Source organism: Dendrobates tinctorius, unplaced genomic scaffold (assembly GCF_039654945.1).
Source record: "Dendrobates tinctorius isolate UK_male_01 unplaced genomic scaffold, ASM3965494v1 ptg000128l, whole genome shotgun sequence".
NCBI classification, from domain to species: Eukaryota; Metazoa; Chordata; class Amphibia; order Anura; family Dendrobatidae; genus Dendrobates; species Dendrobates tinctorius.
In genome coordinates this window covers 2937222-2953425 of record NW_027361796.1, presented here as the reverse complement: position 1 = coordinate 2953425, position 16204 = coordinate 2937222, and the positions used below count along the sequence as shown (strand labels likewise).

At 40.1% G+C, this 16204-nt stretch overlaps 1 protein-coding gene across 1 annotated transcript in view; it reads left to right on the top strand.

The window, feature by feature from the left end:
• Positions 1 to 14704, top strand: part of GLIS3 (GLIS family zinc finger 3) — a 607612-nt gene extending 592908 nt beyond the window's left edge. Inside the window, exons 10-11 of the mRNA XM_073542616.1 lie at positions 8626 to 8808; positions 14276 to 14704. Of these exons, the coding sequence (XP_073398717.1) occupies positions 8626 to 8808; positions 14276 to 14412 (320 nt within the window). The 3' untranslated portion in view covers positions 14413 to 14704. The remainder of the gene's footprint in view (positions 1 to 8625; positions 8809 to 14275) is intronic.
• The last annotated feature ends 1500 nt before the right edge of the window (positions 14705 to 16204 follow it).

Here is a 16204-nt window from a genome sequence, read left to right as displayed (position 1 = left end):
CGTGTTCAGGGCCGCTCCAACACCGTATGTTACACTAGGGACGTATTTATACGTCACGTCCCGTCTCACACTGTGACAAACCTGACAGCTCGGTTACTGTGGCCGCCTTAGGCCCGTACACCAACAGCACTTTACTGGTCAGTTTCGTCGTAACACATACGGTGTCTTCCACCCAGAGCCTTGTCTCTGCTGCGGTCCTTCCCTGTCAGGACCACCCCCCTGACGTTCCCTCTCCTCAGTCCCCTTGGTCGGATTCTCCTCAGGGCACACAGACTGGCGAAGTCCTCCTGTCACCTGGGCTCCCCCTGGGGACTGGAATCTTCTGGAACCCTCCCTCAGAATTTATAACTTCCCCGGTTCCTTGAAACTGTCACTAACTGTCACCACGCCCCCCATGACCAACGGTTTCTAAAGCCCTAAGCTGCTGTAAAGTCCTTTGCTCACACTCCACCCTGCCATCTAATGGTCATCCCGAGGTACTGCACGTCCACTACACTTTCCTAGTTGTTTCCCCACTGTAATCACTGTCTCCTACCTACACTGTGCAAACCTATCTTTCTTCACTCAGACTAGTCCGTCCGTCCGTCAGGTCACCTTCCCTACATCTGCGCGTTGCAGTACTTTTCTCTGCCCTCAATAGGGCAGAGAAGTGCGCCTGCGCAGGAGTGCGATGCCGGGGAGGCATGAAGAAGCAGGAGGGCGGCATCGCAAGAAGATGGGAGGTGCCGGACATAGACCTGCAACACCCCTCAGACTGGACCGCCCCCCTGGTGAGTATAATAAAAGGTCGGATCGGGGGCTTATCTACAGCATTATAGAATGCTGCAGATAAACCCTGAAAGGTGGTGGCCGCATCTTATATCTGCCAAAACTGGTTACAGGTTTGCTTTAATATTTCCATCTTTTCCATTGTCTCTGTATGTGTACATCGGACTATGCTCAGATGTCATTCGAGTGCAGACCGATGTTTCACACAGAACCATAGACTTGTACGGGGACGCGTGATCTGAATATCGGAATCACTCGCAGCATGCTGCAATTGTTTTCTTGTTCCAAATCGGCATGAGAAAATAACCACAGATCTGTCCTGCCCCATAGTATAACATTGGACCTAGTGCTATAAAACATCAGATTGCATTCAACCGTGTTATACGGCAGTGTGAGCGTACCCTTATAGTAAGAATCAGGAGTGCAAGCTGCAGACATCTGCTGCTCTCACTTTAACCGCTGATATGTCAGATGGATTCCGACTACCACAGCTATTCTGGTCTCATTTTGAAGCTGAGAATTTTGCTTCTGGATCTGCTATCAAGGCTAAGATATGGTCATTAGTAGCCAGGATGTATCACATGTGAACTTGGCTACTTGAAATATCACCCTGCAATTGTATGAGATATATCCTTTTCATGGGTTAATGTATATGCAAAAAAAATCTCCCTATGTAAATACGAACTCATCCACAGACCTCCATAACAAAAATAAATGCCAAAAAAAGGTCAATTATACATGTTTGACCAGTGTAAATTTATATATCATTGCCTCAACTGAATTGAAATTTTTTTGACTGGTTGACTCTAGCCCTAAGCCTAACCCTAACCCTAGCCCTAAGCCTACTTAGGATTAGAACATGTATAATGTAAAAGCAGGTCTCAGTAATTAATGCAAACAGTATTGAATCTGATTCAATACAGTTTTAATTCACTTGCTGCTCATATTCAGTCATCTGGGGCGTTAGAGAGCTCATTGGCCTAGACAAATTGTCATAGGCTGCTGTGCTCTGCATAGACAGTAACTGAGAAGATGGAGCTTTGTATAATATGAGCTTTGTCATTTCAGTCACTGCAGTGTAACATTCTATGACAAACCAATCTCCATTGTTGCACTGTGCATCAGCAACACTGGCTGGGACTCACTTTGCTGCACCAAGAAGCAGCAGATCCAGTATGCTCCAATCATTAAGACAGTGGCAGCACAGCAGGGAAGGGGGTGCACAATTTGATGCTGCCACATATCTTGGTGTCCTCGGTACCTGCGCCTGTGGCGTTCCCCACACCATGACACTGCATATATACATAATTATATAGGCAAAGAGTCGGATCAGTCTGGACCATATATTTCGTGTAATGTTATAAATGGTTCTGTGAAATATATTCCAAAGGCAGGATGTGGCGTGGCCTTTTTTCTACATTGTTTTAACATTATAATATAGCCCTTTGCTTTGAAATGGGAGTGATTAAAGGTTTTTACATTTTATTAACTTCCTCCAGTGTCTTTATCGTGACATTTTAATGTGCACTGTAAACTTTGCATAATGTGTGCTTTATTGCTGAACGTTTTTCTTTGAATTGGATATGCCATTTTGTAAAATCCCTAGAAATCATTTTTCAATCTAGTGACTGCAATGCTTGAGTATTTCCTGATTAAAGTAGGTGTTAGATCAAAGGGTGCTGGACATTACAGAATGGCATTTCTCATGGAACCACAGGGTGATCGGCCTTTAATCATCAAAGCATAATATAAAGTTGTGGCCGGAACTCTTGTATAAACTAGTTACTTAGTGGCTTTACAAGGCATTGCGGTAGCTCAGTTTACCTGCAGTGTAAAACATTTTCCTCAGGAAACATACAGTAGTTGCCTTAATGCCTATTTTCTTCTGCACGCTCTCAAAGGGATTGTTAGATACTGCAGAGTCGCTCCTATTCAAGACAATAAGAGCTGTTTGCAGTACCGAGCTTCATCCTATACCATTTAAGTGGAGTTATGTAGTAGCTTTGTTCAATGAGCTTGCATCTAGCACCCCTTATAAAAGTTGGTTGGTGGGGGTGCCAAGTATTAGATCCCCACCAATCTGATATTGATGACCTCTCCTATGTCATAGATATTGTATGAACAGATAGCCCATTCAACTACAACACAAGTATCTCAAAATCCAAGACATTAAGAAGAAAAACTATAGGCAGCCATCTGGCATCGAAATGAATGAGATTTGGGTATGGCGTCCACCAGAGAACACAAAAATTGCATTTATTTAATGTGTTTTACATTGATGTTGAATTACGCACAAGAGAATGCATACACAACAACTTTGTGTCAGACAGAGACAGCACAAGTAGGCACAAGGAGTGCCATCATCTCAAGATGGCTAAAAAGCCCATGTGCCAACATAGAGACTCTGTACACAAGGCAATTTACGTAAGCTCTTATGCTATTACAGTAATAAACTGGAAATTTAGGATGACATATTATTTATTGGTCAAGGTCTAACATTGGAAGGTTTTATAGTTGTATATAATCTCTCATCTTTGTAAGACCTTGTCCACATTTTATTTTTGCCTTTCATGAAATGTATCCATTGGGTGTATTTTCCGTTGTATACTCTGGATGGAAGGTTGCAACAAATCCCACAGTATAGGCTTGATTCCCATCCCATAGGCCATTGATTCCCATGATAAAAAATGGAATTTTATTGTTTGCAAATGAAAAGTACTGTACTTTGAGTGCGCAAGGATGTAGTGAAAGCAATGAGCAGTGGCTATATCTTCATACACACTCTTTGTATTTACAGTCTATTAAAATATGAATATTGAAAGACTTATAGTAAACTTAAGATAATTAAGATAACTACATTGGTAATGAAGATGATTTAAGCCAGTTTCGCATCACGTCTTTGCCACTCAGTAGTGGCTGAAATACTAAAAAAAAGAATTCTGGTGTATCCATCTATGAGGCCATTGACTTTAGGCTATGTGCACACGTCCGAATTCCCGCGGAAATTTCTGCCACAGGAAATACGCAAGAAATCCGCATGCGTAATTCCCGTGTATTTTCCGCAAAGAACTAGCGTTTTGCAAGCGTAATTAGCTTGCAGAATGCTAGCGTTTTCCAAGCGATCTGTAGCATCGCTTGGAAAACTGATTGACAGGTTGGTCACACTCGTCAATCATAGTGTTTGACCTGTGTGACCAACTTTTTACTATTGAGGCTGCCTATGCAGCATCAGTAGTAAAAAGATATAAAGTTTAAAATAATAAAAAAAATAAAAATCATGATATTCTCACCTTCCGGTATCACAGCTAAAATTCGTCATCTGTTTTGTGCCCATGGCAAAGTACTGCACATTCGCCCCCTATTCAAATCAATAGGGGAAGATGTGCAGTACAAGCGACACTCACTATGCAGTTGACAGAGCAAACTGTGCTGATCAGCTCCACAATTGAGCACTTCCTCCTGCTGCTGGCACCAGGAACATCGGCGTGCATGCCGGCGGTTGCACCGTCACCAGTTAGATATTGATGACTCATCCTAAGGAAAGGCCATCAATGTAAAAGGACAACTTCTTAGCCATTTCTTGACTTATGAAAGATGAAGATCTGTTAGAAAATTGAAAGATAGGTCAATGCATTTGGAGACACCATGGATTTTACTGAGCTGCTATTTCCCGCTTGCTCATTTATAAGCAAGTTTTAGTCTAGATTCTACTGAATCTACATCAACAGCTGGGAAGCAACAGGTTGTAAAGTGCATTGTGATTGCTGGTTCAGAAGCGCCGGCACAAATCCTTACGGATGATTAATTCTCCATTCTGTGCAATCCGATGCTTGTTGATTTAAAGTCTACATTTAAACTAATAAATGCGAATCATGAGAAACTGAGAATGTGATAAAGTAATTCTTGGAAACTGTGATAAACATCTTGGCATGAATATTACAGAGCTCTTTAACTGTATAGCCGAGTCATGAGTGCTTGCTCACCACTTTGCGTCCTGCGGCTCTTTAAGAAATGCTGACTTAATACAGCACAAATGTTTTGTGACACATTCAAAGAAAATGATGTCTCCTTTTTCCTTAGTTTACTCTTTCAGTGCACGAATGTCAAGTGTTTTCAGGTAAATTGTAACCAGTTTTGAATAAAATAAGGAATCTCACATTCAGTCTTTTTTTATAAGTATACATAGTGTTATCTTTTTTATCTAGAAAAAAGTAGTACTGGAAAAAAGGCAACTGACTTTGTATTTGCATCTCATAGTTAATATTTAAGGTCCTCAGGTTGTATTATTGTGTGACACTCAAGCCCCCTGCTGTTTCCCATACCTATGTCATTTGGTGGAACATACTATCATTTTTTCTGTCAAACCTCTGTATGACTCAATATTAAATCACTGTCATACAGAAGTATAATAAAGACCTCATGCATATCTTTGGGCATCTGTTGAGACTCCATACAAAAAAGTCACAGTATTACTATTTGAATGATACTTTGCTCAAATATCTTTCTACATCCCGTCACAATCACAGTGGATTAATGAAACATGTACTGTATATCCTCTACAAATGTATGAGTTTTATGCTCATTCCTGCCTCAAATTGCAACATGACATCTATATCACTACAAATCTACCCTACAAAGGGGTATTCCAGTAAAAATAAGCTAGCCTTAGGATAGGTGATAATATTGGGGTTCTGTCATGCGTCTGAACCCTTAAGCCTGTGCTTTGTGATGTGTTTCTCTATGTGCCGAGCCACAGCATATACACCTTTTCTCTGGGTGTTTCGTTTCTGTTATCCTTTCTTCAGCCTTGTTAGGGTACAGGTGTTTTCAGTTACTTATTTGTCTGCCCTACCACCTTTTGGGTGCTCCTTTATATATTTTCCCATTGCTGGTATTTCCCTCTGGTGATAGTCTCATTTGGATGTCCAGACATACTGCTGTAGTTTAAGCCAGTCAGTGAAAGACCAGCTAGGGTTTCTCTCTCTTCTGGTTGTGTTCTTTACCCTGCACCCATCTTCTGTTTCTTTTTAGGAACTAGGTGGCATATGCTCTAACAGTCCAGGCTTTATTCTGTATTTTGTATTTCATGGTTTAGATTACTCACTCTGGGATCTCTTTTTATTTCAGCACACTTTCATTTCTTGTTACCTAAGCACACCACTCACAAAAGAGAGAATATTGGAAAAGAAATAAACTTTATTTAAATACAATTCATATAAATTCATTTCTTAAATTAACATACATATTAGAGAGGAAAGAGATATATACCCGAGTAAAATACACACAAACAGGATTAAGGGAATAGGTACAGGATGTGGGAGTGTGTGATATTAGTAAATGCACCAGCACATTAGCATATGTCCATACAGACCCATAATGGTCATTAAAGTTCAAAGTGCCATAAAAAAAAGTGCCGGTAGCCAAATAATATATTAGCACATACCCATTTATATCGCCTGTCCAAAGAATCACTGGAGTTCCGACGTGCGTTTCGCGTTCCGCTTTTTCAAGGAAAATATGTGTGTCATGACTCAAGACCTGTCTGATTTTCATGGCAATCAAACCCTGCAATGAGCCAATCCTCCATCGCGCACAGCACCACCGCCCCCGAGTCTCAGGTGCAGCCGCGTTCAACACTCAATTCCAGCGTGCGGGGAGGAAATCCCCCATGACGTCATATATGCACGCAGCAAAAAATAGAGGCCATCAGCAAGAAGCAGGAAACTCGGGTGTAGTGCGCATGCGCATCGCCATATTATTGAAGCCCATTCGCCATGTTGTTAAAGCCCAGTCTAAAGTGAAAGCTTTCTCAAATGATACCACGCCTGCGAATTGCAATATTGCGGGGATCTTAAATAATACCACTACAGTGTGAAGAAGAACATATAAATAGCGCCACATAAAATATTATTAATGCCGCTCCAATGTGAAAAGAGACATATAGATAGCGCAATTTATAAAAATGTTAAAAAAATCATCATTTAAGGCGTACTAATATTTAAACATCTGTGTACATACCAATAATACTAAAAATCCTCTATTATACCAGAATATCACATAATAGCAGATTCAACAGGTAAAGCATCATAAATTGAGATATCAATTTAAATCACAGGAAAAATACGACCCATTAAATTACAGTATAGATGTATTCACACGGGGAAATCTCAACATTATTTCAAACGTTATCAAATAGGAGATAATTTTGGAACATGCCAATATTTCAATATCTACAAATATCAACAATATTGACAATCCCCTATATAGCAAAATATCAAATAGTAGAAAATTTCAGCAGGTGGGACATGACAAATAGAGATATCAAGTAGGTAACACAAAAAATAGGGCCAATAATGTAATGACATAAATATGTCCGCTGTAGATTGTAGTTAGTCCAGTATAAGGGTTATAAAGATGATGTACAGATAGACCTCTGCGTGATTGGAGGGAGTCCTTATCATAAACTTGCCTGGACTCCAAGTACGGCCATAAATTCCAAATATTCCTAGGTAGGCACTTGAAGCCATAATTCGGACAAGACAGGTACGAAAAATTACTAGAGTAAAGAAATAAGGCAAAAATTAAAAATTGAAAACAAGACATGACAAAAAAGTTAAAAATAGGCAGAGATTTAAAGAATTGGGGCAAAGCTAAGTGTTTCATTCAGTCCCATAGTGCCCAATTCCACTATCCACCTCGTCTCTGTTTGGGCTAAGGTCTGTTTAACTTTTCCACCCCTTATACCCCCATGAATCCTGTCAATGCCCCCAACTTTCATTTCTGTAGGTAATTTGCACTCTGCTCTGCTCATCGGTTCTTTAGAAGGAACGTGAAGCGCTCAGCAGCCTTTTAGGCAGTATAGGCCCAAGTTGCCATCTTCTAGTGTATGGTTAGCACTATCTCAGTCCAAAAAAAGAATCACTAGAGACTGTGGGGTGAGGATTTCTAGTCTGTACAGGAACCCGGCAGGGTCAGTTGCAGTTTTTAGTGTGTCACCTATTTTCCCAAGTGAGTTGCTACACCATTGTAACAGGTTGAGGTGACTGTGACCTACCCCAAATGCTAGAACAAGGTACTTTTCTCCACATGACTGCTGCTCCATTCATTCTATATGGGACTGTGGATATACTGTACTTAGCTTTTTCAGGCAGCCCTATAGAGGCTGAATGGAGTAAAGGTTGCAGGTACAGACTCCTGCTACATTTTTACATGTGTAAAATTGGCTCAGTCTGAGGATCAGTAAGGATCCCACAAGTCGGACAATCACCAATCTGGAATAGAAGTCAACACCCAAAATGTGGATGAATTATAAATACATAATACCAGAATATAATTTAAGGATCAGCAAAAGTGGCTCAAATACTGAAAAAAATGTTCAAATGTGGAACAAGTGGTATAGTCAGTCTTCCAACCTATCTTAGTAGCTGTTTTTCAACATGACAACTCCATGATACATGTTGTTCGTGCTACTGTGAGCAGCTGTGTGGCCTAAACGTGCTCTCATGGCCTGCAACACCTCCAGACTTGTCTCCCATGTGGAATGTCATTGGCCAGCAATTGCAAAGGGAGCTTCTAGAAGTGGCTCGTCATGATTTGCGTGTTCAAGTGCATTCGGTGGCGTGGCAGAACATTCCTCAGACAATCATTAACAATTTCATTCATAGCATGCCAAGGTTATTTCTGGGCTCATGCTCAATGCTGAATAAATTGAGATGGTTTGAAAATTTTGTTTCCATTTTTCTATCATTTGTATATGCAATTTCAATGTTGAAGAATATATATATACTGTATATATATATATTTATACACATATTGATCCTTAGTGTTAACCATCAGTGTTCTCTCATATTTCTTTAGGATTTTATGGCCAACTGCAGACATTTTGTCCTCCACATTATAATGATCATCAAAGGAACATGCAGCATGGCAATGAATGCAACATGGTGCCTCCATTTGAAGACTGTATGCCTCATGGTTGTGGGAATAAAACAGACTTTGATGTATTTCACAGAGCATTTACATCTCACTCTGGTATTACAGGTACAAATTGTAATATATTTGTGTATATATATTGTGGTAGATTGGCTCACTCAGCTGTACACGGAGATAGACATGAGAACACTGTCTCTTTAAGATCTTCACTGGTTTATTATATATGCTGCACAAACCATGGTTAAGTAAATATAAACAAAGCCCTTTGGACAAAAACAGGAAAAAAACAAAGTGGTGTAACATAAAGCACAGTCCTTGTGGTAGCGGGGATCCACCCACTCCGAGTTAGCAAAACACACTTTAGGTTAGCACAAATATGAACACTTCTTTGGAGTTAGCCTCTCCAGAAATACTGAACACTGAATGCCTCAGGAGTCTGACTATTTAAACCCCAGACCATACCCTGGGGTGGGGATAATGTGGACAACCTCCCACCTGCTCTATTGTTGTCCACAAAAACCCAACCCTTAAAATGGCAGATTAACCCCTCTCAACACAGTATGCTGGAGCAAACTTCTGGGTTTCAAATCATTGAAACTAATAATGAAACGTATCTCCCTTCCATCACTTTGTTGTCACAAAATATATTGTGTATATATATATATATATATATATATATATATATACACACACACTGTATACATACATACACACAGTCATGGCCACAAATGTGGCACCTTTGACATTGTTCCAGAAAATTTAAGTATTTCTGTCAGAAAATTATGCAATTAGACATGTTTATTTCCTTTGTGTGTATTGGAACATCACAAAAAAATAAGAGAAAAAAGGCAAATTGGACATAATTTCACACAAAATCCCCAAAATGGGCAGGCCAAAATTGTTGGCTCCATCATCTTAATATTTGGTTGGACACCCTTTGGAATAAATAACTACAATTAATCACTTACTATAGCCATCAACACATCAACAAGCGTCCTACATCTCTCAACTGGAATGTTGGAGTGTAGATCCAGACTTATGTGTAATTGCAATAATTTTCTGGGAGAAATACTGCATTTTCTGGAACAAATTCAAGGGTGCCAACACACTCACACACACATATATATATAGTGGGGAAAAAATATTTAGTCAGCCATCAATTGCGCAAGTTCTCCCATTTAAAAAGATGAGAGAGGCCTGTAATTGACATCATAGGTAGACCACAACTATGAGAGTCAAAATGAGAAAACAAATCCAGAAAATCACATTGTCTGATTTGGCAAGATTTATTTAGCAAATTACGGTGGAAAATAAGTATTTGGTCATTAACAAAAGTTCATCTCAATATTTTGTCATATATCCTTCACTGGCCATGACAGAGGTCAAATGTTTTCTGTAAGTCTTCACAAGGTTAGCACACACTGTTGGTGGTATTTTGGCCCATTTCTCCATGCAGATCTCCTCTAGAGCAGTGATGTTTTGGGCCTGTCGCTGGGCAACGCAGACTTTCAAATCCCTCCAAAGGTTTTCTATGGGGTTGAGATCTGGAGATTGGCTAGGCCACTCCAGGACCTTCATATGCTTTTTATGAAGCCACTCCTTCGTTGCCTTGGCAGTGTGCTTGGGTTCATTATCATGCTGAAAGACCCATCCATGTTTCATCTTCAATGCCCTTGCTGATGGAAGGAGTAGGCTTGCACTCAAAATCTTGCGGTGCATGGCCCCATTCATTCTTTCATGTACACAGATCAGTCGTCCTGGTCCCTTTGCAGTGAAACAGCCCCAAAGCATGATTTTGCCACCTCCTTGCTTCTCAATACGTATTGTGTTCTTTGGATGCAACACAGCTTTCTGTCTCCTCCAAACTTGATGAGTTTTGTTTCTACCAAACAGTTCTACTTTGTTTTCATCAGACCACCATATGACATTCTCCCTATACTCTTCTGCATAATCCAAATGCTCTCTAACAAACTTCATACGGGCCCGAACATGTACTGGCCTAAGCAGGGGGACACGTCTGGCACTGCAGGATCTGAGTCCCTGGCGGCATAGTGTGTTACTAATTGTAGCCTTTGTTACGGTGGTCCCAGTTCTATGCAGGTTATTCACTAGTTCCCTCCAAGTGGTTCTAGGATTTTTGCTCACTGTTCTTGAGATCATTTTGACCCCATGGGATGAGATCTTGCGTGGAGTCCCTGATCAAGGGGGATTATCAGTGGTCTTGTATGTCTTCTATTTTCTTATTATTGCTCACACAGTTGATTTCATCACACTAAGCTGCTTGCCTATTGTAATTTAGTCTTCTCAACCTGGTGCAGGGTTACAATTTTGTTTCTGGTGTCCTTTGACAGCTCTTTGGTCTTCATCATAGTGGAGTTTGGAGTGTGACTTTGAGGTTGCGGACAGGTATCTTTTATACTGATAACAAGTTCAAACAGGTGTCATTACTACAGGTAATGAGTGGAGGACAGAGGAACCTCTTAAAGACGAAGTTACCGGTCTGTGAGAGCCAGAAATCTTACATGTTTTTAAGTGACCAAATACTTATTTTCCACCATAATTTGCAAAATGAATCTTGCCAAATCAGACAAGGTGATTTCCTGGATTTGTTTTCTCATTTTGACTCTCATAGTTGTGGTCTACCTGTGATGTCAATTACAGGCCTCTCTCATCTTTGTAAGTGGGAGAACTTGCACAATTGGTAGCTGACTAAATACTTTTTTCACCACTGTATATATATATATATATATATATATATATATTCTCAAATTAGTTGTGCATCAAAAATTCAGAATTAATCTACAATATTAGTCACTAGAGCTATTGGTATAGACTTAGATCTTATCTTTTATCAATTAGAACACCACAGCCTTTTACACTGTGCATTGGCTGGTCTCAGATTAGATTCAATTAGATGGACAATCCGTTAACCTATAAGTGTAGATGGCGGAGGCATTATACTTAACAAACAGGAGCTGGCTGGCAATAAAAAAGTGCCGGCCCTTAGACTTGGGTCTCAGTGTTTGTAGCGCATGTCCGAGCAGCAGCTGTTAGCAACTAATGTCAGTATCTTTGAAAATTTATCACAGATGATTTACTTATTGCTAATTGTTGCAAAATCATGCTGCCATTGACAACAAGAAAATAAATATCCTGATTCACCAGTTGAGTGCTGACCCTAGTATTCCACAATCAGATTCAAACCAGTGCCAGACGGACTCCAGCACTCCACAACCTGAATCCTCCTATATATATGATTGATCTATCTCACCTGTTGTTACAGCCAGAGATGAACATTAACATGCCCTTGCCTACAAGCAATCAAGCAGGAAACCTGATGAGGTGTGCTGCTGGCTGTGCACATCTGACAAACTGTGATGCAGCTGCAGGGGGTTAACTCTTCCAAATTCCCTCTAAATAATATCCCACCTTGCAATACATCACTCCCTAGTAGAGATGAGCGAATTTGTTTGTTTTTTGTGCCCGAATCTGATTTTGACATATTCGAGACATATTCGAACACTATTCGTGCCTAATGTATTTTTAGTGATTGGTTCCGAACATATTCGGTAATTTCTATTCCCATTGAATCTAATGACGTTCGGCTGTGTTCAACGAATATTGCAAAAACAATATTCGCTGCCGATTGTATCTGGAACTGAATCCGAACATTTCACTCAACTCTACTCCCTAGCTCCTCTATATATACAATCCCATCTTGAAAGGTAGTGGAGGACCCAGCACATGTGAATAGATAAAATCAATATTTCTTCCAAAATTGTTAAAACATCTTCATCAGTGTATACTCCTTTGTCATAACTTATGACTAAGAACCAGAGAGTTCAAAGGTCGAAACGCATAATATCGCCTTTGTCTCATGGACCTTTTGCGTAATCTTTTTATGGAAAATGCACTGACTAAAATGTTTTAACAATTTTGGAATAAACATTGATTTTATCTATTCATGTGTGCTAGATCCCCTACTTTCTTGAAACCTTTTGTGTGGGATTAACTCTCCCACATGCTCCTGTCCACCGTGTTTCTTATGATTGCTGGCCAGTAGGAGAGTGAGCTCATAATTTTATCTCCTCCTTTTTTAATTTTTTTATCCCATCTTGCAGTACATCACTCCTCTTAGGCTCTCTAAATACAATCTAATTATGCAGTGTATAACTCCTCTAAGCCCCCTCTATATACTGCTTCTTATATCAATCTTCATTAGCATTTGAATAGAGCCTCCTCCTGAGGTATATTCCTCCTCAACAGCCCCTTTATTCAGCACCATCCTGCTCATCACCCCAAAATACAACCTCATCCTGCAGTATATCCCTCCTCATCAGCCCCTTTATACAGTACCATCCTGCAGTGTATCCCTCAGTAGCCCCAGCATACAGCCCCATCCTGCAATATATCACTCTTCAACAGCTCTTATATACAGGCCCATCATACAGTGTATCATTCCAGTGAGCTCCTGCATACAGCATCATCCTGCAGTGTATCACTACTCATCAGCCCCGGCATACAGCCCCACCCTGCAGTATCTCACTCTTCAACAGCTCTTGAATACAGGCCCATCATACAGTTTATCGCTCCTGTAGGCCTCTGCATACAGCCTCCTCCTGCAATATATAACTCCTCATCAGCGGCTGTATACAGCTTCCTCCTGCAGTATATTAATCCTCATCCGTCCACCCCTGATACAGCCTCCTCCTGCAGAATATCATTCCTGAACAGCCCCTACAGACAGCCCCATCCTGCAATATATCACTCCTCTGCTCCTGTATGCAGCCCCTACATAAAGCCCCACCCTGCAGTATATCTTTACTCTTCAGCACCTCTATACAGCTTCCTTCTTCAGTATGACACTACTTATCAACCCGTTCATATAGAGTCCTAACCTGCTGTATATTACTCTGCTAAGCCCCCTGTGTCACTCTTCATCAGCCACTCAATACAACCTCCTCCTGCAGTATATAACTTTTCTAGGCCCCTTCATAGAACCCCATACTGAAGTATATAATTCATCATCAGCCCTTAAACAATGCCTCATTCTGCAGTGTATCACTTTTCTAAACCCCTGCATACAGCCCAATCCTGCAGTATATCACTCCTCATCAGTCCTTGTATACAGCTCCATCTTGCATTAGTCCAGCAATGCCCTCTCCCCCTGTCATAAGCAGCTCACTGTCTATGGACTTTGTACATGGAGAGCCTGGTGTGGGCGTGGTTAGCTTTCTCAGCACTGCTTCATTCTAAATCTGAAAGCTCTGATTGTGTCAGAATGGCTGCAACCTGTAATCTAAGTGATATATCGCTGGAATAAGGGACTCTTTGCCTACATCAGGCTGCTCTCAGATGAGGTAGCAAAATCCTGCTGATAAATTCCCTTTATGGAGAGGCAAAAAATGGAATTAAACTACATTTACATGTAGAAACATTACATGCAAACACAAAATATATATTTTTACCTAAACTTTGTCTTATATTCCAAACCTTATATCAACTATAGAAACTGTACATTTATCTATTATTAATTTATCATTTTCTACACTTTTTATGTTCTTTTTTGTTTCAGTGTACGATTTTCCAAGTGGATCAGCTGGTCTTTTTGGGGACCCACAGCGGAGTAATTTAGAAGATACTAATTTTCTGCAAATTAATGCAATTGATCGCTGTCCTAGCCAACTTTCATCTGTTTACACAGAGGGATGAAAATGGCTTTTCCGTGTCATCTATATAAATGATGATAATCCATTTCAGGCAAATGACTTTAAAAAAGGATTGTCCACACCGGTCCATGTACATACATGAATTTTATATTCAAGGGGAATAAAGTAACTGGAAAATTGAATTTTAAGAATTCACAATATAAAAAAATCAACCATGAAAACTGTACAAACTGTATACATTTCTCAGCTTCAAACATGAAAAAATAATTTAATAACTTTACGATTCAGCGCTGATATCAAATATATTGTATGTTAATTCTAAATGTAATAAAACTGTCAGCAGAGTGATAATAGAACATTTTGCTAAATGTTTGATGTTTCCAAGAATGGCACAGAGATTTATGTAAATTTTTGTTCATGTTCTATATAATGTTCTATATGATGGAGTATGTCCACTGAAACCCATCCATCGTACATGGCACCAGTATGCCTGGTATGACCTGGTATCGGCATGTACGTGTAATCCGCATGTGTACTGGGGATTACTGGTTTGTAGCAGGGATGGAAATCTTACACTTTATTCTTTGGAAATATAACCTGATATGTTTGCATTTTTCCCATTAAAATATAAAGTTTAGCAAACTGGATGGAGCACAATACAAGTCGAATTGCCAGTTTGCCATTATGTAGCAAAGTAGCATTTCTTAGTGTTTGTGGATAAATTCAGTAGTAGCACTTAGAGCATTTAACCTACAGGTATTAAAAAAGAAAATCACATTTAATAGATATACTGTAATCGATAAAGCAATTCTTTAACTTTTTAAATACTTTATTTTTCTTGTACTAATGTTGACTTACAACAATTTTTATAGCCCATTCTCACTTAAAGGGGTTGACCGTTGAAAACTAGTTTTCAGCTGTCCTCAATAACTTACTAATGAACAAGGTTCCGACCGCCAGGACCTGCATGATCAGCAGAACGAGGAATTTTTGTCCACTTTTATCCATGTTACAAAACGGGGCTGCAGGTCGGATACCCGACCGTCTCTCCATTCATTCTCTTTCAGGCTGCCACAAAAGCTGAGCGAAGAGCTTTGCAGCCCCGTAGGAATTCAATGGAACGACGTTCAATGAGTCGCATTTCTGCTCCATTCTCGCAATCGATGCAGGTCCCAGCAATAGGCTGCCTACTGGTCAATAAGCTATCACTGATCTTGTACATAGGTGATAACTTGTTTTCATCGGACAACATTTTTAAAGATGCATTTGCCATTTTTCTGCAGGTTGTTAAAGGGGTTGTCCAGGCTTTTCACATAATCTCAGTACATATCTGGGCTGCAGAATGCTGACTATAAGTAATTTACTTTCTGTCACTAGCTTGCACGGTTTTCTAGATATTCTGAACAGAACGTCCAAGGGGGGGGTGTTATGGCATTGAAATGAGAACTAGTCGTAACCTCCTACTCTACTCCAAACATGCCCTCTATAGCAACAACCCCACCCTCCATAGCTACAGGCCCTCCCCATCCACATAATTACTTATTGTCATAATTCTGCAGCCCAGATATGTACTGAGATTATGTGAAAAGCCCGGACAACCCCTTTAAGCTAACTTCACCTCTATTCCCAGTCGGCTTGGTGTCTATGCAGGGTTCACCTTTGGATTTGCTTTCGAGCAAGGTAATATTTACAATCAAATACAAGCCAAATACATGACTCTTGTTACAGAAGGTTACCTCTTTGAAGAGGATTAAGAAAATGCAACATTACATAAGCCATTCACCGATATCAAACTACATGTCGAATTACAATTTTTTTCTGCCGAGATATCTCAT